At 39.0% G+C, this 26,597-nt stretch overlaps 1 protein-coding gene across 7 annotated transcripts in view; it reads left to right on the forward strand.

Moving 5' to 3' along the window:
- The window catches only part of lpgat1 (lysophosphatidylglycerol acyltransferase 1), a 79,491-nt gene that overhangs the window by 14,442 nt on the left and 38,452 nt on the right, over positions 1–26,597 (forward strand). For all 7 annotated transcript variants that reach the window (XM_015347640.2, XM_069178683.1, XM_015347616.2 and 4 more), the window contains 3 exons: positions 12,745–12,863; positions 15,669–15,764; positions 16,781–17,054. In XM_015347640.2, the coding sequence (XP_015203126.1) occupies positions 12,745–12,863; positions 15,669–15,764; positions 16,781–17,054 (489 nt within the window). The remainder of the gene's footprint in view (positions 1–12,744; positions 12,864–15,668; positions 15,765–16,780; positions 17,055–26,597) is intronic.

Here is a 26,597-nt window from a genome sequence, read left to right on the forward strand (position 1 = left end):
CACAGTCTTGTACATTTTGCACTTTAACTTTCTGGGAATTTTCCTGTCACAGATTATTCCAGTTATTTCTCTCCACTTGTTCCATCCAGCTTTCACTCTTTGTTTTACTGCCTCCAGTGTTTCTCCTCCCTTTACCAGTTTTGATCCAAGGTATTTAAAGTCATCAACTTGTTTCAGTTTTCCTCCATTTGTCTCCTCTACATTGGTCATAGTATCTCCTCTTCTCTCCATTACCATTATTTCAGATTTTCCTGCATTCATTTTCAGTCCACCCTTTTCCAGACTCCTCTGCCATTTGAACACTTTCTCCTGTAGTTCTACTTCTGAGTCTGCCATCAGTGCCACATCATCAGCAAAGATGAGTTCCCAAGGCGCTTCTGTTCTTACCTCCTCTGTCAGTGTGTCAATAATGTTTATCAAAAGGAAAGGACTTAGTGCTGATCCTTGGTGTACTCCAACTGTGATTTCAAACTCTTTTGTCTCTCCCTGTTGTGTTATCATCTTCGTAGTTGCATCTCTATAGGTTGCTTGTACTAACTTCACCATGCTTTCTGGTACTCTTTTCTTCCTCAAGCACCAATACACCACCTCTCTGGGCACTCTTCCTAGCACACTGTCATTTTCTGGGGGATTGTTGGGATACGCTATTGGGAATCAACAATGCATTATATAGCTCAGGAACAAGTAATAGGTTTATTCCATGCTGAAAAAAGAAGAAAGAGAACACAACGTTTCGGCCGTGAAAAAGGCTCCACGGCCGAAACGTTGTGTTCTCTTTCTTCTTTTCTTCAGCATGGAATAAACCTATTACTTGTTCCTTTGCAGCCTACGCTTGCTGACGCAGCTACCCACCTGAATTATATAGCTCATTTGTGTTTTTACATTCCACTTAATGCGGAAGTAAAAACACTGGGAATGTGGAACACAATCACATCAGACAGAGTGCATGTTCAGCTATAGAGATCCATCATCCTGGTACTTACCAGGCCCAGGCTTCTTCAAAGATACTACACGGTGGTAACGTCAGTAGATACTTGGTATCTTATGAGTTGTGTGTGATATTTCTTGTTTGCTTTATTATAGTAAATTTCTATATTTGTAGTAAGGCGGCATGGTGGTGTAGTTGTTGGCACTACTGCTTCATAGTGTTGGTACCCTGGGTTCAACTCCAGACCTGTGGTGATGGTCTGGAATCGAAGCTGTCTGCACAGTTCCTACCTTGATTGCGTGGATTTCATCTGGGTGCTCTGGTTTCCTCCTGCAACCCAAAGACATGCTAGTTGGGTTCTACTACTGCTAGTAGGGTAATTGACTCCTGGTAAAATGGGCCCTGGTGTGAGTGTATGAATGTAGATGTGTGTGCTCTGTGACAGACTGGCGTCCCATCCAGGGCGTACCGTGCCTTGTGCCCTTTGCTTCCTGGGATAGGCTCTGGCTTCCAAGGAACTGGAAGAAGCAGTTAAAAAATGATTGGATGGATGTATATGTAGTTTGTGATGCATATTTTATCTCTTCCATATGAGATTGTGTGTCTGTTTCACAACAAGGACAAAAAGTAGCTTGATGAATGGTATACAATTAGTAATTTAGTTTACAGCATGGTGTAGTTGCTTTGCAGTATGGCCTATATAGTTTGATATATATATCTAGTTTGACATTTGCTACATGGTACTTTGCTGATTTTGAGTTAGCCCCTTGTAGCATTGCAAGTACTGAGGCACTTCATGTACTCTGGAGTCTTCAGCTCATTTACCAGACTAGTGGTGAGAATACATTTTTCAATGAATTCTGCCCTTTGATAACTCCTGCTGTTTCCCAGTGGCAAATATGACAGTCTATCACTCATGGTTCTTTCTCAGATATTAATGGTTCACAATGTCTTGATACATTTCCAGCCTATAGCTACAGCTGACAATGTTTAGAAGTGTTTTTTAAGACTAGTCATGCAACAGAGCCACACATGAACTGGTCAGCACCCTTACAGCAGCACTCCCATTTACTGCCCCTGTTGGTGATTGAAAACTTTTTTGTTCTTTTTCGGTGGCTTAGCTTAGGGTCTCACCAGAATTACTTTGTAAAATGTTTACTGAAGGTAGTTGTGGTCTAGAGATACTTGTTAAATGTTATGGCTGTGCTTGCTGTTGTGTTTGGTTCTGTAAGAATATGTTCTTAATGCAAACCCATCCAAAGGAATTGAAGTGGAAAATAATATTCTAGTAAGGGCCTTAATAACTGCACAGAAAAAGACATGAAGGGTGCAGCAGGACCAGCTGATATGTTTTTTGAAGTTCTGTTCCTCTGGACAGTTCTTTATTGCAGCCAGAATTAATATCATGTGTTTCTAGGCCTGCTTGTAGCCTGGGAGGTGTCACATGATTACTGAAACTGCACAGTGTGTCTGAAGCAGGGGGCTGGGTACAAATGCTGCAATAAGCAAAAGTGAGCTAAAAGAGCAGAAACCCCAAAGCACAGCAAGTGCTTTATGCATACAAGACTTCTTACTTCTCTGTGGAGCTGTGATAAGAAGCTGGCACTGCAGTAAGTGTTGGACTTCAGTCCTTGAATGTTGTTATCGGCGTGATCAAATTTTGCCCAGGAGAGATGTCTCGTCATTACAATCTTCAAGCTGAACCTGAAACCGAGAAACTTAAGGATCACATCTCTATCTCCAGCTCCAGATAAGTCTTTATTGAAAGAAAATAAAATGAGATGCATACTCTCTTAAGAACATTATTGAGACTATAAATGAGAGGAAGCCATTCAGTTAATCTAGCTCTTCTGGGAGGTAGTAGCTAATGAATCCGAGGATCTGATCCAGCCCTTTCTTGAAAGAGGCCGGGATATCGGCTTCCGGCAGTGTGGTGTGTGTTTGAGCTGCGGACTCTGGAGCAGAGTTTCCATGGGATCAAATCAGAAGTGAGACCCTCTGACTGTACCCTTATCCCCTGGAGCAAGTTTCTTCGATAAGGTTGCTCCAATAAATGCCCTGCAGTTTCAATGCATTCTCTTCAGGCATTTATTGTAATGGACAATTTGTTCTTGGTTGATTTAGTTTATTATCCTTGGTTGGTTTATTAACGTGGTGTACAAAATGTTCTGTCTTCGTTGCTGTAGATCCTGAAGAGGTCCATGAGATTATCCATGGGCTCATTGTCTTTGAGAATTGGGTATTGGCATCTCAGTCATTCCAAGGATAAGAGCCACATTGCCACAGCCCTTTTCTGGGAATAAGTGGCAGTCTGATTGTGGATGGTTGGGGTTACCAAAAAACAACTAGTGAACTGTACAGGAGCATTGTAGCATCAACACTCGCAGCTTCTTCTGGAACAAAAGAAAAGGGGGCTGGAAATGTTTAAGCCTTCCAGTGAATAGCAGCCCTGGTGTGGCAGGTGTGTGATTCACTTGCATGTTGTCCCTCAGACTTAATTGAGCGGGAGTTAATGCTGATTAGTAGCAGTTTTGCTATTCTTTAGGGATCTAAAAAATAAGCTTATCTCAAACCATGCGGCAGCTTCCTAGACATGGGATTTTTTGTGTGTGGTTCCAGCCTCACAATGCATCTGGTACAGTAAATTCTGTTTGCTAATTTGTTTTTATTAAAGCTGCAAATAAATATTAAATTCTGACTTAACATTTTACCATATTTTTCTGTTCCTTTTCCTGTAGTAGTCAATGCTTTATATATTATTGAATGAGAACTTTACAGGGGAAAACCTGGCATTGTAGCTTTGGGAAATTATTTCAGTAGCTCTGTATTTGCTGTATTCAAACATCTTAACTTTAAAATTGCTGCCAAGGCGTTCTAATAAGGGAAAAAGTTGTAAGAAAGTTGAAATCCGATTAGGAGAATACGCTGAAAGTAGACATATTTTATTCTTCTTTTATAGTTAATACTATGTAATTTCCCCCCTTTAGAAATAAAATATTAGAAGGTGGCCTGATTTATAAAGCAGTTTGCTGTCGCAGACATTGAACTGGCTGAGGGAGTTATAAGGTTTTTCTTGTTCCTGCAACTCTAGCTGACATGGGTAACTGCCCATACTGCTTAGCAGGCCTCGTCTGTTAATGTGAGATAATATGTAGTAGTGATGTAAATGGGACTTTGTGTGCTTGCCAAAGCTTTGAGGTTTGAAATTGTGTTGGGCTCGCAAGGCCAGCAGTATTTAGCTGGCAGATATGCAATAGTAGGTCAATTTCTACATTTCCTTGGCTGCTATAGTGTCATGGCATGGGGACCTGAGTACTTTTTTTTTTAAAGTGTAAGGAGTTTTAATTGCTTTCCTTATATTAAAAAAAATCAATTCCCTCCTTGGCCCTTTTTGCACATTTTCCAATTTGCAGGACTGATGTTAGTCTTTCAGTTTCTGTATGAATGTTTAACTTGTCACATTTAGCTTTCCTGGGATAAGTTGTAGCCCCCAATCCATATAACGATGCTCTTACCTACAGTCAATGCGCATGTTGTCAAACTTTGTTTTGGAATGTTTTCTTTGAAAGCACTAAACTAAAAATAGAAGCTGACTTACTGCCACAATTAGAGGGTTTGGCTTCACATTTAAAGCACAGATGTAAAGACATGGCATCATGGTTCTTCTGTTACTTGTCTGATTTTTCAGACTTGAATCTCAGTTTACATAAGGACTTCATTTCCCTTTGCCCCTGACAAAACCCTCATCTTATGACAACCAGTGCAGTTTCTGTGACTGGAATGGGTGAATGTCTGCAGACCAAGAAAACTGATCTAATTTATGCAACCTGCAAAGGTACATGAAAGGTTTGTGCCACCATTCATATTGTGCTAATGTTATGTATGTCTGCAAAAGTAACAGTAAACTCTCTTTACACAGTAACCTATTTACTTCAACTAGCGGTGAAAAACCTATTTTTAAGAACAAATACTCCAAACTATTATTAGAGATTCTCTCTTCCAGTCAAAACTTGTGATTCAGCAAAAAGAACTGTTGATTCATTGTACAGGCATTCCAGTGTACAAAGTCTCTCCTTCAGTGCTTAATGATCAATACATGCTACTGGGAGAATCAGCTTCTCTGTTAATATGTTTACAGAAGTTAATTTCAGTACTTCTTTATATGAAAATGCAGTTCAAGGATGCAATTGTTTTGCAGGTCAGTAACATTTAGCATTAGCATTTAATCAAGTACAAAAATTGTACTGACGCTACTTTAAAAGTGTGTTAATGTGAATATCTTGATTATTTTTAATTTCTACTAATTTTGGTTTAATATATTTCTGTGGTTCTACAGCTCTTTGATTTGGATAAGCTATTTCTGTTGAGTTTTTAAAGACGTCATAACTTCCTAGATTTGTTTAAACATTTTGTCTTTGCAAAAATAAGTGTTTAGTTTCACAAATTAAGGAATTGAAAATGGAAAAATAGGAGAGTGACATTTGATGTGGCAGATGAAATGCTTTTAACATTTAACTGGTTAAGAGGTATAGTAAGTGTAGAGTTCTTGTCGTATATGGTAAAAATTCCCTTCTGGATTGTGCGTCTGTGCAGCTTTTTGATCAAAGAGTCTATTTGATTATACTGTTGAAGCATTTTGGTTTATGTTCCGTAGAAATTCAAGAAACCTATTCTGATGAATAATAGGACTTTTCTTTACAATGTGGCATTGCACATACATTAACATTTCATCCTGGAGGCCTTTTGCAGTACTTGTCTTGCTCAAGTCTTGACCTTTGTCATGTGTCTTGCACTTTTTTTGTGTTGCAACTGGCAGATTTTAGTGAAAGTTATGTAATTCTTGAGGCTTAAGACAAGGAAGAGGATTTACAACAGTGTTTCCATTTTTTTCTTTTTCATGTTGCCCAACACTTCAGTGACTGAGCATGAGTTTAAATGTGATTTAGGCTAGAGATTACTCTTACCTGAGGCTCAGTCTTCATATTTTTTTTTGCTGTTTTTTTATATATTGATTTCTGACCCTATTATCAGCTGTTTTTGGTGCAGAACTTTTTATAAGAATATATGCATACAAACCAATTCATGATTGTAAGTCTTACCATGGAGATATTTGAAAGGAACTCTCAGCATGTTGGAAAAAATTCAAATGCATTAAACCAAGTTTATCCGAGTGTGAAAATTTGGGGATATTATCCTATACTGCAGCAGCTTGATTTAATTTTCTTCACTGGCATGACTTCACCAGTGCATCGTTGTATTCAGAGGAAGGGACTGCTGTCAACTGAACATTAATGCAAACGTGTCAGAGGCAGTGCTTTTAAATAATAAATCTAAGCATATGTTACATTCATTTTGCTAGCCCAGTTCAAAAGTTATTCTGCACTTATTTAAACATATTTTTTCGTACTTTTGAGCCATATTTGTATGTTTATAATTAGCTTTGATGGTTACTTTGTGAGAATCCACAACCTTTAGTTTCAGAGCTGTTAATATTTACGAGTAGTTAATTGCAGTAAAATTACTGTGGTCAAGACTTTGCAGTATAGTACAGTACTGTGAACATACAGTACACTTGTTCAGAGAAGGTTCCTTAGAGGATGTATTATGATTATTTTGCTTATCTGGTGATCTTATCTATGGTTATTTACCATATAAACATAGTTTATGTAAAGTCTCAGTTCAATCAATGATAACATACAAGTGCAACAAAGTAAATTATTACAATGACAGTAAGACCAGCACAGAACAGCTGGAAGTGTTATGCAAGCATTTTGTAACGCTAAAAACAAAATGAAATAGTACGAACTAGAAGAATGAGGAATTGCACTATTACAGTACACCTTTGTGTATATAAAGGCACAATGTCAACACCCTGTAGATTTGTGAGCCTTATTTGGAGTTCTTAGTTTCAAGTTACACTACATTGAAAAACACTAGTGCGATAATGAAGGATGTACAGTAGTAATAAATCTAGTTCCAGTTAATGGTACATTTTCTGCATTAGGTAAGGGTCTTGATTATCAAGAAAATTAACATTCACCCATTTAAATTTGTGATTATTTTTAATGTATTACATTTATTTGTTTTATGCATGAATGTTGCAATGAATAACAAAACTTTTAGCTCCACGCCTTACAATGAATTCCAATGTGCTGGTAACCTGATAAAGACTTTTTTAACCAACACTGAAAAACTGAGTTAAGCAAAATGCTTTGATTTCAGTATGTATGAAAAAGATCTCAAACCAGCAATACTGTCCCATCCATCTGGCCGTTTTCTGTCCACCTCTTTCAATTCAGGGTTGCGGGAGTTTAACCTGGCAAGCAGTCAACGCAAGGCAAGGTACACCCTGGATGGGACGCCAGTCCATCACAGGGCACACACAGACACAAACACGCACGCACTTGCACCAGGGGCAGTTTTCCCAGAAGCCAATCAACCTACCGGTATGTCCTTGGACTGTGGGAGTAAACTGGAGCACCCAGAGGAAACCCAGACAAGCTCAGGGAGAACATACAAACTCAACGCAGATAGCACTCTAGGTCCGGAGTCAATCCCAGTGAGCCATTGCTTTAATTCTGCAGTGCTATCTACTGCCCCATCGTGCCACTCACAATATTGCCCCCTGGTCTTGTGACGTATTGAAAAGCTTTACACCTGAAGCAAGCCTGATTGTGCCTGATAAAGAAGAATACTTAACCAGCAGGTCCAACCTGCGTCACCGTGACCAAATAGAATCCAGTGCACAAACAAAGCTGGAAGCCTGGCAGCCTTAATAGCAGTGAGAAATCGGCACCGCTGCCAACCAGATGCATAATAAAGATGAAATTAGAGGAAGGAAGTAAAAGAAACTTCATTGTGGTGTGATTCTATTAAATTACATTGAACAGGAGATAAATTACAGGTAAAAGATTGCTAGCGCCGTCATACTCAAGCTGCTGGTAGATTTAAAAAATATACTGCAATATACACCAGCAAGCAACAGAATACTGGCCATACCTGCAGTGCCAAGATTACTAGACAACCTGCGTTTCCAAGCACATGACAGATGTCAGGGGACCACTTGCCATTATATCGCAGTCAACATCTTCATGACTCCTGATTAGCAATCTGAATATTGTGGATGCAAACCCATAATCACTGATATAACACCAGTGCCCCTTCGTTTTTCAGGGTGACTGATTTGCGTATTAAATCGTCATAATTTTAAATTAAAGCAACCGGTCACCAGTCAGTGGTTTACATTGACATCTACTTGTGAAACATTTGCATTTCAGATTGTTCTGAACTAGGGTTTTTATAGTTATATTTATAGTTACTTCACAATCTCAGTCATTTGTTGCTTAGAATTTGCTTAAAGTTGTTTGCCTAAATATACACTATGATTATACATCTTTGATAAAAAATAAGACAACATGAAAAATCAATTAGCAGCCTTTCCTTCAAGATTCCACTTAAAAACTAGATGCTCGTGGTAAAGGGAGTATTGTTTATCATTATTTATTATAATTATGACTTCATACACATCCATTCTTTTCCAATGAATATTGTCTCCTGCATCAGCTGGCTAAATTTTCAACCATAAACCAACATTAAGTGATGAACTGCAGTACAAGTTAAACAGGCTCTGAGATTAGTGATCAGCACCTTCTGTGAATGGTGCCTGAGGGCATAGATAAGGAGACAAAATACAAAATGTTTAGTTACATGTAAAGAAGATTGCCTCGTTTAGCAGGTATCACATTTTTTAACTTAGAAATACAGTCAGATAAGGGTAAATTTAAAGGGATGTTATAAGCTAAAATATGTGGTTGTTATTTAATTGTTAGACTATAAAAACCATTTAGTCCCAACGTAAACTGATTGACTTTATTTTACTTTACTGAGCTGGTGTTTGTGGTATGTCCTGTTTAAATTCCAGCGGCTTAAAAAGTATGGAAGTTAACACTGGAAATTATAGGAACAATAATTTGGTGAATGGGTGAATATATAATGCAGCTCGCATACATTATAATTAATAGGTTAATAGCTTTTGTCTAAAAATCAAATATAACCTTATACTGCATTTTATAGACTTACCATTTCATTGATTTTCAGGTGGCCAATCGGAAACACTGCCTCAAAACCAATATAAACATAAGCAATGGGACCTTTTAAGTGTTTTAACAGTGGTTGGTACTGTGGTATTTGGGAAGGAGCAAGGAATGCAGGCTTTAACTAACAGGCTACTCCCTATTGAAAGATGGCTGCCCAGCCTTATGTTTGTCAGTGCTGTTTGTAAAACTCGTAGTGGGCTCTGTGAAACTGGTGCTGATAATAAAAAGAGTTTAGGTAGCAGGCTCAAAACTAAAAAAATGTTCCCCCAATTTGTTAAATACTTTCTCGGAAAGTAACCATCATCGGCAGCCTAAGATGGATGGATCTGTCAAAATGTTTCTGTTTGCCCACCGGTTTATCCAATACTGGGTTGTGGGGGATCTGGGGTCTATTCCAGCAAGCAACAGACGCAAGGAGGGGATACAACCTGGACAGGACGCCAGTCTATTGCAGGGTGCACCCTGCCACAAACACACACATACTCACATCAGGGCCACTTTTCCCAGAAGCCACTTAACCCAGTACGTTTTTTTACTTTGGGGGTTAAAACCTGTGGGAACACAGGGGAGAACAGACATACTCTATACAGATAGCACCTCAGGTCCCAGCTCTGTAAAGCAGAACCACTGCTCCACTGTGTCCTCCCATTTTGACAGTCGTTAATTAAATAATGTGAACGTAGAACACTGTTTATGCAACATTGTGTATTGTTACAAATTCAGAACTTTCTATAAAGATATAAGACAGCTGTTGGGGATTACACAGAGAGAAGCTTAGGAGGCCATTGGTAGTGTAGTACGTTTTTACTTGTACTGCTGTTTCTGCAGACTATTTGCATCTGTAACCAGAGGAATTTATTAACTTATTGCACACCAGGCCTTGGTGCCACCAGTGTTTGTTAACACGCAAAGAGGTATTCCTATATATAAAGTGAACCCTTCTCCAACAGGAACTCTTGATCCACAGAAGATCAATACGAGCAAATATCTGTTGAACACCAAACATTTGACTATGTGTGGTCATATGCTTACTGCCCAAAGTAGTGTGGTCTACGCTTTATACGGGCTCTATGATCTTCAATAATTTCTTCAACATTCTTGCACCTTTGTACACTATCCTTTCTCTCTTGTCTTGTGTACACTGCTACTGTGCAACGTTCGGACAAGTTGTGTTTGCCATTTTGGACTTCTGTTTGGGTTAATATTATCCAAAGCAGTATGGTTTCCTGTATATGCTTTAGGATGGAGCATGTAGAGATCAATTTACTCTTAAGCAGTACAATTACTTTTTTTATTTCAGCAATTGCTTTAATTTTTGGTAATTTTGGATTTTTTGCACAAATAGGGAAAGCATGGAGGGATTTCTTTTTGGGTTTTATGTCAGGCTTTAGGTTGTACAAACTGTGGCCAGATATGTGTTTCTGTAAACTTATTTGAACGCTGCATGTGTATTAAATTTGCTATCAAATTAAAGGGTTGTGGGAGTAGAGAACAAGCTACCTAACCAATCAGTTATTGTAACTGATACAACAGCTTCTCATCCAGGCACTTCTTGAAAGATCCTTGGATTAACAAACTATTACCTGCCATACAGCCCTGATAGACCAAATGGCTTCCTTGCATTTGTGACTTTTATGTTCTTATATTACGACTGCTGGTTTGGCAGTTTGGTAAAGATCTTGGGTACTAACCCCCCAAAAAAGAAAATTAATTGGACAAGCCTATCCAAAGAACCGTTGAAATGGCAAATCAACATGAGAATAAATGGACGAAAACTTGTGAGGGGAATTTTGCGTCTCTTCGGATTTTACAACGGTACAAATCTGTTTTGATCAGATGTGAAACTCAGATGTATGTCGTGGTAAAGAAACATTTGCAAGGCTTTGTTTAGTCGTCATTCTTATCAGAAGAATCTGTGTCCCTTCAGAAGGGGTGATATTTTTGTTGGCTGAGCAGCTGTACTACAAGGGCTTGATGGGCGCAGGCCCAGCAAGATGTCCGGTGACATTATCTGCCAATGAAAAGGGTGGACAAAGGCAGAGGAGCTCCAGCCACTGTCTTCTCTCTAGGTAATGGTTATTTGCGACTGAGTTAAGTTGCTCATATGGTCTAGGAGTACAGGATGTATGAATCTGTGTAGAGTGTCGTGCCACGTTTGATGAACACAGAAACAACACTTACTGTAGACCACAAATGTGTGCCTGATATCAGGCAGCAGTCCTGAAAATTACTACCTGGGCTGTCGGCAACCAAGACAGGATGGGACAGTCCCAAGCTTCATCCTGAGTGTACCTAACAAGGTGTGAGCTACACCCTTTTTGAAGTTCTGGTGTGAATGCTTTGAGATCGTGACACACACTGCAAAGACCCAGCTACCCTTATCATGTTATTTCGTAAATAGCCTTTCTCTTTACAGTGGTTGTGAATGTCCTTACTGGGATGGAGTTTATTCTGTGTTTTCTGGTATTGTGCAGTTAAGGCCAAAATTGAAAGAAGTTTACTTTGCATCTTTAGGAGGGATGTTATCAGGCTTCTCCTCCACTTGTATCAATAGAACATGTAAGTCGGTGAATTTGAGCTCTGTGCCTTGTGCTTTCACTTGCAATACATTAGGTTAATGTGTAAAAATGGGAAAATTGCTCACTTGACATCCTTCTTCAGTGTTCCACTTTCTTAATTATCTCTAGTCACTTGGTCTCTTGTACAAGTAACACTTTCATTTTAATCTGATCTTATTGCATGAGTTGATGTTTTTTTGGATTCAACAGATGTTTTAGGAATCTTCACTTTTGATGCTTAAATTGCAGTGTCGGTTTAATGAAGTCCAAGGACTGTTTGAATTGCTACTACATTGGGAGTTTTGTCTTTAATTTGTAAATACTAGTGTTGTCTTTTTAGGCCAACAACTTTGTAAAATGTATTGTTATATTTTAACATACAGTATAAAACATAAAGTAGAACACCTTTTACCTGCAGATAGTCTTTCTAACAATGTTGATATTGTTTTATGCTGATTTTTATATTTACTACAAACCGTAAACTCTGCCATGCTGTGAAACTGTCTAGCTGGTGAAAATACCTAATTAATTGTGGTGTTTTAAAAAATACAACAGTGCGCAGCTTCAGGAAGAAACCGAGGTCAAAATAAGAAACTGCTGTCCCAGAATAAAAAACTGTCTTTTAAAACCTGCAGCACTTCGTCTACTGCTACAAAGATTTAAGTTAAACCTCACACCGGGCAATACTGAAATGAATTCCCTGAATGTACTGGTGTCTGTCTCTTGATAAGAAGGGCTTTGTTTCTTTTAGATATGTGGACACACAGCAGCACACTGTAGCCAGATTTCCCTGGTTCAGTGTCCACTCACTGTTTTACAAATAAAACTGAAGCCTGGATCGATTATAAAAGCTCCTTAGCAAGACTGATACAGTCAGTTTCAAAATGTGGTCTGTGTTTGTTATTAGGAAAACAGGAGTATGATACAGCAAGTGTTTGGGATTCATTTGTTTCTAATGCAAGGCCAGGAAGAAAAGTCTGGAAACATTAAACAGTATAATGTGTCTTGTTTTGCAGTTATAAAAGTGCGGACAATACAGTAGAGTGTGTAGGTATTTTTTGTTTTGGTGAGTCCCAAAAGAACTGTACAGACAATCCAATTGTAACTGTGGCATACAGAAACAGGAATGGGTTTGTTTGACCTTGGTTATTCCTTTTTCCAGTAACGGAGTGGGGAGATGACGTGAAGCCTATTTCAGAAGAAGAAGCCATGGTAATTGTCAACCATCAAGCAACGGGTGATGTGTGCACCCTAATGATGTGCCTACAGGACAAGGGAACGGTAGGTTTTAAGTCGGTATTCATGCTTCTCCCTGCCTCTTCCTTGGCTTTGGGCTCTGTCAGAGTAACAGAATCACTCACAGGTGCATCTGTGCTGTAGCCACAATTCTTGCATTTTTACTCTATAAAAAAGTATGTGCTTACCTGCAAGATAAAGCAAACAGTTTTAATCCATTTACAGCAGTGTGTTTGTGTCCGTATTCAGCAGTGCCCTTAAGTGCTACTTACATTTGTTACAGACTTTTAAAGGGTGTTTCTTTTCTTGAATACGTTCTTTAAGCATTTAGGGTGTGTACAAGTCATTTAGAGTAAGTTCCCATTTGTTTGCACTTAATTGCAACCACCACTTATTTAATTATTCCTCTTTCTACTTCCAGATTATGCACAATGACTGTTTAAAAATTATCATCATTGCAGTTATTAAATAGATTAAATATGATGTCTGGTTCCAGTACTTTAAGTCTGCAACTTAGGGGTCACATAAAATGTTTTGGGAATGGTTTCAGAACTAGATTTTGATTGTAAACTGGTTGATCTGATTTATTTAAGAACTTTTACGAACCACAGAAATTCAGACCTTAGCTGTAAAGCTTCATTGAATTAGTGTTATAGCTTAGAGAGTGAGTCAATGTCTTCAATGACAGTGAGCCCCAGGAACTAGACTTTTTTTCCTGCACCTGTGGTGCTTATGCAGAAGTGCAGGAAAAGTCGTTTCTTCTAGTCTCCGAAAGACAGAGCCTGGAATTGGCTCACAAACTGGAATTGAACCCATTTAAAATTGAAGACGGCCATTCGTTTGCAATCAATAGTTCACTTAATGTAATTAACTGCAGGCAGGGAATTGAAGTGCATATCCTTCTACTGTAAATAAGCCAGAATCCCCTGTACAGTATATTTGCTAACGCAGAGCATAAACACTTACCTTTTTATTACTAGGATCTATTTTTTCTTCTCTATATTTATATCTGAACATGAGTATGACAAGTTCAGTACTACAACACTACAGTATTTCTGCTCTAGATGTACTTCTTATGTGGGTGAAATTTACAATGTGTCAACTAAACAACAAACAAGAAAGTATCACAACAATGTGCAATTGTGTCATATTTAATATAATGTTTCAGTAGTGGCAGTATAAACCATAATTAGCAGTGAGACTTTGTAACAAGAAGAAACGTCTACTATAACCTCTACTATAATCTAACATAGGGGAAAAAAAACTATGTATTCCTGTAAATGGCAATTTTTTATCCTTTCTGTTTTCTTTTGACTTCTTTAAATAAATGACTTCCATTAAGCACAATTTACAGACTCCAGGAGAAGATTTTTTTGTAAAATGCCCAGTTTCATCGTCTAAAAGGATAGAGCAACACAGATATTGTACGGGTTGATGATTCCTCTGTGAAGAACACAAATATATGATTTTTTTGTAAACAAGTAACAGGTTTATTCCATGCTGAAAAAAAAGAAAGAGAAGAAGGCTCCACTGCTGAAATGTGTTCTTTCTTCTTTTTTTCAGCATGGAATAAACCTATTACTTGTTCCTTTGCAGCCTACGCATGCTGACGCAGCTACCCACCTGAACTACTATGATTTTTTTGTTGTGTGTTTATATTTATGAACCAAAACCTCTGCTACTGTGCCGTGAAAATGTATAGCTGGTGAAAATACAAGATGGTATGCAGCTACAGGGATAATCTGCAAAGATGTCAAGATATGAAACTGCTGTCCAGATTAAAAGATGTCTTTTAAAAATGCAGCACTCCTTCCACTCTAAGTGATACTTTAAGTTAACAAACTTTAAATCGAGCAATACTGAAGCAAATTCTCTGGTATGTGTCTGTCTCTTGATAAGTAGGGCTTTGTTTCTTTAACGTCTGCAGACAAACAGAAAGTACCACATTGCAGCCAGATATCCCAGCTTGGGTCCCTACTCACTCCTGCTCCTCTTACAGTATTAACGCTCTCTGTGAAGAGCGGGCACCAGCAGCCAACAGTACTTGAGCGTTTCAGACTCCGTTCTGTTGCACCTCTGATCCCGGTTACTAAATTTAACTAATTATTTGCATAAGACGTCATGTTTTTATATCTTTATCATTTGCTAATTGAAATGTACCTGCGCAACTTCCAAGTATGCCCAAAGGCTGGAACCTTCTATCGCTGATACGGCAACTGAATTTGCCTCGCTGCTGAAATGACATTCTTTAGGGGCTCAAGACTCTATATGGTGAAGAAACAAGGCACAAACTGCACACAACCAATGTAATTATCAGCTGATTAAGCACTGGGGTCCTGATTCCGCATCACCATTACAAAATGAAACAAAGATAATGCACTTTGATGACTGAATTGAAGAAGCATTCATCTCATCCACCAGGGATTACTAATTGCAACTAGTAAGCAGCTTTCATTGGAATATGGATTTTATAGGAGTTGTATCCTAGTGTACAGGAACAAAAAAGCCTTTTCTCCCTTCATGTGCCTGAATTATCTTCTTATTCCTCTACGAAGTAACAAGCCTCCATTGAAGGAAACTCTTCCCCTTGCCCATTTCATTTGAAAAGAGATGTGTGTTTGTGTTTTTTTTTTTTCATCGCTGAACACATCTTACCGGGGCTTTAAATGCCTTTTAATCAGACTGGCATGTGTTTTCAGGAATTTAAAGTTGAACGAAATTTGCAAATGCTCCCAGTAAAAACTAAACAACCACTCATCTGAAAACCTTTCCTGCCACAGATGGTGGCAATGGAAGACTACCTTTGTGGTGGTGGTGGGGGCGTCGCTAATCCCTTGTTCTCTCTTTTAGGTGGTCCGAAAGATGATGTGGTTAATGGACCATATATTCAAATACACAAATTTTGGCCTTGTGTCTTTAATCCATGGCGATTTCTTTATAAGACAGGTAAGGTATCGGCTTTCTTGGTGCTGTGCTTGGGCAAAATCCCTTAATCGTGTGGCCAGCAGGTGTAAGAGAGTAGAACTGCAGGTGGACCAGACCTGAAATTTCAAAGTGGGAATCTGCCATTTTACATGTGAACCTGTGTGGAGACTGAGCGCATCTCTCAGGACTTACTTACAAGACTAAGTGATAGATTCCAGGCCTCGAGAACCGGATGGTTATGCCAGCCTTTTCTTAAAATTTGCCCTGGATAGGAACGATGTTCTGTGCAAGCCATTTACGATTTGTGGAAAAAAATTAAGCAACAGCAATAGTATCCTTACAGAAATGTCCTGAGGATTTCAAGGCTGGCCTCAAATGCAATGTTGTGGACCTTCCCTCTTTGTGTTGCCAGTGGGAACTTATGTAAAGTCCACTGTGGGTGTGTACGCTGTCTCTGGTGGGGGGGTCTCACACGCCTCTCAGGAAAGGCACTGGCACAGCTCCTGCTGTTGCTAAGCAGTGGGAGTGTAACAGCACCCTGCTCTCTCACATTCCTTATGAGCCGACTTGACATGCTTCACATGCCTGGTGTATTTCTCTGCCACTATAAGCTGTTGCATCTCTTGTCTGCTTTCCTTTCGTCCACACTCTTTCATTTTTGTTCTCTGTTTTTCTGTCTTTCTCAGTCCTAGTCCCAACACCCTCTGCCACTGTCTCTCCTCAGTATATCACCAAGCTTTTGTTTTATCAAGTAACATGATGGAAATTACAGAACTTTTACTACCTATTACCATCTACTACATTATTTTATTTTTAAAAAAGTCCCTGTTACAAGGATGGTGTAAAGCTTTTTTCCAAAGTTTGCGTCTGTTTGTGAAAAGCCTTTTGCTGAAGAATCCTCATTTATTTGTTACATTTGCTGCTGTAGCCAAAAATCGAGTGTTCATAACCGTAGCCAGAGCACCTTTTGTTCGACACCGATAAAGGAGTGGTACCCGGTAGGGAGCTGGTCTCACAGACTGTGCCTTTGCCTGCAGGGTAAAGCACACCGGGATAAGCAGCTGAGCTTCCTCAAGGATCATTTAGACAAGTACTACCACAGCCGGGACCGCAAGTGGATTGTTCTCTTTCCGGAAGGGGGCTTTCTGCGGAAACGGAGAGAAACCAGCCAGTCTTTTGCCAAGAAGAACAACCTGCCCTCCCTGGTGCATGTCACCCTGCCCAGACTGGGAGCCACCCAGGTCATCCTGAAGACCCTGGGGCCGCAGCAAGAGAATGGCAGCCTGGGGGCGGGAGACGCCAGCAGAACAGGTTCCTGCAAAAACCCCTTTTTGAACACTTTTGTCGATACAGATGATTGTTAAAGAATGGTTTGCCTCTATGTAAAAATATACTGGGCCTCACAAGAAACATCACTTATAACGACAACAAAATTAGGAAGTTATCAGGCGATTAAAACCTTTTGGTTGCAGGTACATGGACATTTTCTCAAATGGACATGACATAAAGGAATTTTTGTTGACAAATATTTGCCGTCAACATGAGGTATCCTGTGAACTCTGTCCCATTATTCTCATGAGAATTATTCCCATGAGAAGCATGTGTCCCTTCGCTGGTGCCATGTTGTCCCACCTCATCCATCGAATGGGGCTCAGGTCTGGCGAGTGGGGCATCTTCATCATAGTAGTCACATTCTCACCTTATAAGAAAGTCATTAGGTGAGCAGCAAGTGGACTTGTTACTTATTTGACTTGGAATCACTGCAAAACAGTAAGCAGAACCAGTTTATGCAGCGAAACAAAAATTAAATTAATGCTGCTAATCAATTGATGCAAATATACCCAAACACACAAATCCTGACTGATAATTCTTTAACAGCAATGTAGTCCCTTGAAGACCAAAGGATAAATGATAAAGGCTGTAAAATTTAACTATGTTTGAATACCAAAGCTTGCCATTCAAGATTTTGCAGTGTTCCAGACATGTCCTAAACGTTGCCTTAAACGCTTATGGTTCACTAGGGATCTGTATTCTGATGGGTAGCATGCTTCCACCAGCAGCATTAAAAACGCTTGCGGTTATCTCTAGCAGTAATGTCCTATCATCCTTCTTAAGACTCAGTGACTCCCCTAGTATATATCTACTAATGACCAATCAAACTAAAATATTGCTATGGGATTCTCAGCCTGAAAGCAGACCCTTATTAAACCTCCTTTGAGAGCAAAGCTCACTGAGCCTTGGCGTATTGTGCCATTTTATCTGACTTCATAATGCACGCAAGTGAAATGCTCTCTTTTTTTAAAGTTAGAATCTTGTCTAAAGCTTAAGATCTTGTACTGACTTTGTTGAATTGAACTTGGAGTTTATCTTGCATTTCCATATTCTGCACAACAAAACCTTCCTTAGGCGTAATCATCTGGAATAACAAGCATAAAAAACTACCACTGTGTGGTGGAGGATTGGAAGTAACCAGCATACTGCACTGCTTGGAGAAAAGGACTAAATGATTTTGTGTTAAATCACTTCATTGTTGATTTTTTTATCCCGACTTGAATACTTACATTTGTTAATCCACATTTGCATTCAATCAGCTTGACATGACAGTAAAGATAAGAAAACTAACCATTACCCTAACCCTTTTGCAGTTTGTAAAAATGCTTTAAATTTCTGTTTATTAGTAATTATTATGTCTCGCATCTTTCTTTTGGATTCTGGTCATTTTCTATAGCCTCAGCTTTCTCTTTCTGTAGGTTTTGCTTAGTCTTAGTTTGCAAAATGGCTTTCTGCTGCCCCGTCAGAAGCAGATAAATAACATGGTGTGGAAAATGTGGATCTTCACAAGCATTTTGGATCAATGCTAGTCAGTATTGTTTCTTGGGCATAGTGAAATTTCCATTTTTTCTTGAATGAAAGTGAGCTCTGCATTGACCCTAGGATTTACTTTGTCTTGCCAGTTATGTGAGGGCTTGCTTCAGTCACTATCTCCGCTCTGCTTCTTGGCAGCTACTTGTAGAAAGAGAAGATGATACTAAGGCACTCAATACTTCAAGCCACTGCTGTGTTCAAAAAGCAGCCTTCATTTATTGATTAGTATCAAATTAATTCATGTCCATTTCTGTATTTGTCAGTAGTACCATAATAGAATACTAGGAGCTCAATATCATGGTGAGCTGATAAGAGTCTCTGCCAGTCAGGTGGAAGTCAGGTAAAAGCAAATAAGCGAACCTTTTTTAAACAGTGATAAACATATTATAAACGTTCCTCATTAAATTGTTAGCATGAACTAATTGCTTTATGTCTTAATGTTTAAGACCTCTGTGGTCACAGATTCAAGAAATATGGACGTTTCTAAGCACTCAGCTTAGAAGGCCACCAAAACAGTAATCGGAGGCCTTTTTTTAAAGCAGTGATGAAACAAAATTAGGTTTGGCAGAGCTGTTTGAGAAGACCAGGCATGTAATTTGGGTGTAATGTACATAAGCAGTGATCTGTCTAGATTAAAACTTTAGTCCATGTGGTCTGGACCAGGAAACCCTTAAAGATAGTGCTCTACAATGTGCTCTCTGAACCTGATAGTAACCACAATGTGCTACAGTCAATTATACAGTAGTTACATAGTCTGTGAACACGACTGGACAAAAGGAAGACACAGTGGTTAGAATTACCCTGGGTTCTGTTCTGCACCTGGGGTGCTATCTGCATGGAGTTTGCATGTATGTTCTCTCTATGTTCATGTGGGTTTTTACCAAGTATTTTGGTTTCCTCTCTTGGTCCAAAAACAAACCTGTAGGTTAATTGGTTTCTGGGAAAATGCTGGCCCTGGTGTAAGTGTGGTTGTGTTTGTGACTGTCTGCCCTGGGATTGACTGCCATCCTGTCCAGGATGTATCACCCTTTTCACCCATTGCTTGCTGGGATAGGCTTTGTCTCCCCTGTCTCCCCTGATCACGTACCCTGGATGGATATGGTTAGAAAATGTATGAACTGTGGACCAAAGGCTGCTGTGGTGTTGTATGACTTTACTGGCACAACTTAGTAATTGGAACAGTAAATTGTATGAGCTTTTTATTGGCTAATCAGAATCAATCGACAGAATAATAGGCAGTATGCACGCAGTTTCAAAATATACAATAATTAGTTTTATTGATATGAACAAACATGCATATTAAACCAACAAAAACAACAAGAATACTAATAATAATACTTGAAACAATCTGCCTGGACTATAAAATGGTGGCTTGTTTACTTGAGAGTTACCACAATTCAAAAATATATCAGGATTAGAAAGCGATACAAAAATATAAGGATTAAACAATTCTAATTGGTTACAATTTCTTACTCATGAATAGGTATTCAACATTCAGAAACTCAGAGATGAGTCAATACTTTTACTAATGCGAATTCACTGGTATCAAAATGTGTTTAGGATAAGATAGTGCTTGAGATCGATAACATTGAATACTAATTTATACTCATCCAACAACAATGGATTCTTGGAACTCCCCTGCAGAAAGAGAGAAGGCTGCTGATGGTGAGGGAGAGAGTTCTGTTGGCACATTGTTGGCAGACAGTTCTCCAGGAGGGACTTCATTGTCAGTGCTGAGCTAAACCAAATTGTAAATGTTCATGCCCAAAGTCAGAATGTGGTTCAGGCAAGTCAGACAGGTGGGGAGAAACTCTGTTTGTCTCCAGGCATAGCTGATACTTTCATAATATAAGTGTATGTGGAAGACCTTGGGCAGAATTCTGTTTTACATATGTGCTCTCTGTTAACCAGTCTTTTCTGACAAAAGTTTTAAGTTTATGAGGATTTATTGTCTGTTTGCCAAGTTTCCAGTCTTTGAGTGAGAGCAAGCTCAGAAAGTTGTGCAGTACTTTTTAACCCACAAACTTACATTTGGTGGTTGGTTGTGATGTCACCAGGTGGAGTAAGTTTCCACACCCTGCAGGTTCTTCATTGTGTGGTCAGCTTTTGGATAATTAACTGTGACCTGCAGCTTAAGATCATCTTCCAGACAGTCTGTAGACATGAACTGTCCCAGGAAGTGTTGCTCATCAAAAAGCCTGTTTCTCCTGCCTTCTTGCCAAAGCCACCAAGAGCCCTTTTTTAAATCCTTTGCAACTTTTATTTCTGTAGTTAATTAAATAAGAATTGCTGCTTCACTGCCATCTATCTGCAGTCTTCTTTGCATTAAATCATAACTTAGGGAAGCTTTTAAAGTTTAACCTTTTCTAGTTTCTTTGTGAACAAAGAAGACAAATGCCATTTCCATTTTGTGTAACTTGAACTTTGAGCATCCAAAGAAACTTGTCACTCAACTTTTTTGCAGGTACATGGACATTTCGTTAGATGTGCCAGAGGTGAATTAAATATACTGATAAACATGTCAACCCAGAGTGTCTATTATGAAAGTTATAAGCTAGTAGTTTGTATGACCTTCACTGGAAGCAGTACAATCTGCGACACCTGCTTTGGATCAGGTTGCATGTGGGAGTACAGTATATGCCTTTCCTCTTGTAGAGCTTGGAAAAACATGTGCGTTTTTCCTGGATGCTGAGCCTAAGATGCCACACCTCATTCCAGCACATCCCACCAAGGAAAGCTGTTGTTACATAAGTAGCACGAGGACTTGTGTTGTCCAGCTGGAATGTGGTCGTGTAAATATGAGACCATATGAAGAACAGGAAGTAAGGTCTCAGGATTTTATGTAGTGTAGCTCTGCGTCAGGTTGTCTTCAACCACTGAAAATGGAGTTCTATGGTGACTAGATACTCCTAGTCAGACCATCAGAGATGTGCTTCCCTTTTACTCTCGGTGAAGTGTCATGACTCGTAAACTCAATGATAGAATGAGGTCTGTCTTTGATGGACTGTGAAGTCTTGGTTCTAACATTCCAGACGTCAAGTCACATTCTTCTGACTTATCCCAGCTTTCCACTTAAAAGCTGCACAGAGCCATTGTTCTGTTGGGTAGTGGAATATACTGGTTTCTTCTTTTGTTTTATTTTCTTCACAGGCTTGGCATTCAACAGATTACCTGTTGAATCAACTGTGCCCAGTCAGCTTTATCCTGTCAGTGCACTATTTTTCCATAATGTCAGAGGGTAGTAGGCTTGGAAAGAACCGTGGGACTGTGGAACTTAGTTTTCAAAGAGTTTTGCGAGAAACTTTGGTTTCAGGGAGAAATACATTATGGTGTAAACATCTTAGCTGCCCAGTGTTTATAGTAATGGACTTAAGAAATCAGTTGCTAAGAGTAGGGCTGGGAGATATGGCCAAAAACATTATCACGGTAAAAATGTTCATATCAGTCGATATCGATAATTATCACGATAAATGTCAAATCATTATTTCTTTCAAGTTTAAAGGCAGATTTTTTCTCCCTGAGTGAAAGTTAAAGAAAGAAGATAGTTAATTGGTAAATTAAACAACTCTTTATTTTAAGAACACAACAAACACTTGCCGAACAGCAGAAACATTAAACAAATCTGAGGTAGAGAGTATTCAAGTATTTTTTATGTCAAAATATGCATGAGTAAAATTTACAAAATAAATATCTTAATAGAAAAATTAAATACTACAGTGTGATAAAACACACATAGAAGATGGCTCAGACAGACTGCAAAGTTTAAAGTGCTCTGTTTTATGTTTGATTGTAAAAAGCCAAAATATCTCCAAATTACCAAAGTTGAATGACCTTTTCTGTCAACTATGTCATTGTCCTTCGAGCTGGTCGTTGGCAGCACTACATTTGCATCAGTGTCGCTCATTTCTCCACTTTAACTACAATCCTGTCAGCCACCACCTTGTGGGTAAACAACACCACATTAGCTGCCCAGTCTGCAACATGCACTCACACTCGTGCAGTATTTTTTGCGCATGCGCATGTCATGCGAAAAGCATAAACAAATATATCAAACATTTATCGAACTTTTGTTAAAATTATATCGCGGAAATTTATATTGCGATAATTATCGTTATTGAATTATCGCCCAGCACTAGCTAAGAGTATAGGTTTGTATTGTGTTTTAATATTCTATAAATAAACTGCACTGTTTTATACTTTACAGCTGCAAATGTCTGTGTTTTCCTGAGACCCTGCCTATATAACACTTCACTTGCAATGGTACCCAAACGCCCTTATGTGTCACACTAGGAAGACGGGTTTGTAGTGAGGTTTTGGTATTTGGCATTCGAATTTTGGCATTTTGGCATTTCCAGTGTCTCACTTTTGTTTGTAGAGATTTGCAAGTTGTGCAAGAGCCAGCTTTTACCTTGTTCAGGAAATCATTATAAAGTAACATGTCCATCTCTTGCTTAAGGTTAAGGTGTGGGTTATCCTTGAAAGGTTGTTGTGCATTATGTGTGTGTGTTACGGTATATTATGATATTAAGCCATTTGTTGGCGAAGAGCTGGGTAACATGAGGTTTTATACATGTTGGATAAAATAAGTTGTGTTGTATCACAACTATTGATTGTCACCCTTAATACATGTGATGTTTTTTTGAGTCCTGGAATTGGGACCTCCTGATAATGATGAACAAGCTTATATGAATATGCGTTATGTATACGGTGAGAACATGATTGAAATGTTTAATTTGCAATAGAAAGGGCAATGGTAAAAAAAAAGTGAGCTATGACCAGTTATATAGAGATGTATACCCGGCAATGTCCTGATTTTGTGCATTAGAAAGGCTGGTAGTGTTCTGCATAGTAAGATTGTATTCATCAGGCTTTGTTGCCAGTTCATACACCTACTTGGTTTTGAATCTGACATGTCAGGGAACGATAGCAAGCAAACATTTTTTTTCCCTTTTACTATCGTGCAACATCGGAATTGTTTTGTGCATCTTTCATACTCTAAAGTGGTTCACTATGTGATTAAGTCATTAGTAGCTTGGCCCTTCAACCATCACCTCTCCAGTTCAGTGCATGTGTGCCCACTTCACCATTTGGCTGGAATTAGTTTAATTGCTGGTTTCTATTATTAGAAAATCTTTCCTGACTGAGGCTCCCTATTGATGTTTTGCTGTGCTGCCTTTTCACTCTAACCAGCAGGCAAATACAGTTGGAATGAGCAGCGGGATTGTGGTGTGTCTCTTCTCTAAAGCTCTTTATCTTATGAACGCATCCGTCCTCAAATGCAAATGAACCCTGTTCTGCCATAAACACAATGGAAAATGTTCCAAGTTGCTTCAATTTAAAGGTAAAGTACCCTTAGTGTTAATGTTCTCAGGAGTCACAGCAGTATCACTATCCATGTAGCTTAGGAGCCAGTGACTCAAAGCTGAAATTGTTTTCTTGCTAGTTTTTTTTAAACAGACATTTAGTTACTCAGTGTCGTTATCTAGACATTCCAGTTTTTAACTTGCCCTAGCGGTTTGAAAATGCCAGATTTTTTTTAGAACGGAGCACATTGGCACCAGAGAGTGCAACATTACAGGATACAGTTGGTAGAGGGTATGAATTTACATGCTTTTCAGGAAGAGGGTTCCAAAGCTGCTGGACATCACAGATAAAACCGCTTCAATCAGTATGTCGTCTTTGGCTGTCTTCCCTCAGTGTGCCTTTGTGGCCTCAGAGTGGGTGGCAGAGGACACTTGCTGTGCTTCACGAGTACACTTTCAGTGTCAGCTGAGGGGCATGTCTGCCTGGATCTGCCATCACACTCTGTCATTTCAATTTAATGACGTTTGTTTTAATCCATCTGTAATCGGGGCAGCAAATGCACCTACAAATATTAAAATGTCTGTTACACACCACAGTTCTCTTTATATAAGCTTTGCAAAGGTGTGGTTCCACCACCCTTATATACATTTGTGTTTTTTTAACATTATAAGCACCTCTGTTACCTTGCATTAAGCGCATTGGGACTGTTTAATGCTTTCACTGTGTGCCAAGAGAATCTGGCTTTAACATGGCTGTAGCAACTGAGGAAAATAACAAAGCTGTATCATGCGATACTGTTCTTAATGTGCTCTAATGAACTGTGTAAGTGTACTATGAGGGCATTATTGTTTTTCATTTTTGTGCATCTGCAAAATACACATTTTGTTTCCAGTGCAAGAGGAAATTGAAACTTGGAGATGGCAAGTTAATAAAATAACAAAAATCAGACTAATAAAATTCCAAATTGCGATTGCGACTCTGAAGTTGAAAATCGAGTATGAGATGCATTCTCATCCTTCGCTTTCTTTTTTCAGGGGGGGGGGAAGGCCCCGCATATGACCTTCCTCCATTAGCTAGCATACAAAGGCTCTTCCGTGAGCTGTGCTTAATGGAGAAGTAATGCACTGCAAATATTAAGAAACCGCTGTGTAGGGCAGTGTTGAGATCATCTCGGATGCAAATTCCTAGGTAACAAGGCTGATGTAATATCAACTGGTGTCTGGGTGTAAACACTGTGTCCTGCAGGAGTTGAAAGGCACCGTACTGTGGTGCGCCGAGCAACTGAATTTGTGTAACTGATGCTAATTGAACCAAAGTGGTATTGGCCATCTCTAACAGCTGCACTCATTGCCTGCTTTTCCTGACACATGCATAGAGCAGAAAAACACTGAGGTCTTGACCGCCAGAGTGTAAGGCACTGAATAATAAACCAAATTTAATGGCTAAATGCTGTGGTTTAGTATATGTGGAGACGCAGCACTGAGCTCACAGATAAGAGGCAGCTCAGAGAAGGAAAGTGTTTAGTGTCTGAAATCTGGAAGTGTGTTTTTATGAGTTGCAGTAGTCGTTAGAGTGAGCCCAGTCTCACTTCATTTCTAATACAGGGTACAAACACATGGTTTCTGCACAGTGTTCATGATCATTTCAGGACAAAGCATCTGCTTTCATGGAATAGGCACAAACATGGTTATAATAGAGCTCAGCAGGTATGAAACTGTTTTGACCTTTTGCCTTGCCCTTAAGCCATCCCTCTTAATCCCAAATCTGCATTGAAAATTAATGGGTATAAACTCCCTTATCCCCTCGCAGTTTATGAAACGACAGCTTCTAAGCACAGAAAGAATGAGCCTCATGGTTTAAACCTGCAGTTTTTCAAGATCCTCCATGATACAGAGCCAGTTATTGTAACTTTATCTTCTGGGATGTATTTTAATGTTTGTTTACGTTTGTCACAGAGGACAAAAACATTTAACCATGCATGTTACCCCCTGTGTCTATCAGATTTTGATCAAATATGCAAAATGGCATTAAAAAGCAACAAACAAGTTTTTGAACCAGCATTTGATGTTTTGAATTCCTCTCAGTATAATTTGTCAAGAATTGTTTTTGCAGGTATGAATGCAAGACCAAGTAAAGGTTCAGTAAAAAAACACATGCTGTGCTGGTTTTAGTGTTCTCCAGCATGTCTAAAAGCATATATAAATATTCTAATTTGGCACGGTTTATTAAAACACACCAGACCAACTCTTTCTATTGGCCATAAGCATGGTATATTAAAAAGCATTCAGTATACAAATGTGCCTAGAGATCACATGCTCTGAGGTAATTGCTCTTTTCAGGAAGGAAATGTTTGGAAAATACCCATATAAGTTGAAATTATCTGGGGATCCTGGCAAGTAAAGTGATTTAATTTATGTAATATAAACCTATCAATATTCCATGAAGTCCAGTGCATACAAGAGGAGAGCATAGTAACTGTTTATATTCCCAGACACTGAAGGGAGAAAAGCACTTCACAATTCATGACTTGTGAAAATGAAACTTGATCCTAGGTTAAAATGGGGATCATTGCCTGCCTGAAATGACATTACTTTTGAAAATTTTATTAATTTTAAGCTTTTTATGGTGTACACATTTTAAAAAAACCTATCTGTGGAAAAACTTTCACTGGTATAGGTTTAAATT

Source organism: Lepisosteus oculatus, chromosome 2 (assembly GCF_040954835.1).
Source record: "Lepisosteus oculatus isolate fLepOcu1 chromosome 2, fLepOcu1.hap2, whole genome shotgun sequence".
In the NCBI taxonomy this organism is placed as follows: domain Eukaryota; kingdom Metazoa; phylum Chordata; class Actinopteri; order Semionotiformes; family Lepisosteidae; genus Lepisosteus; species Lepisosteus oculatus.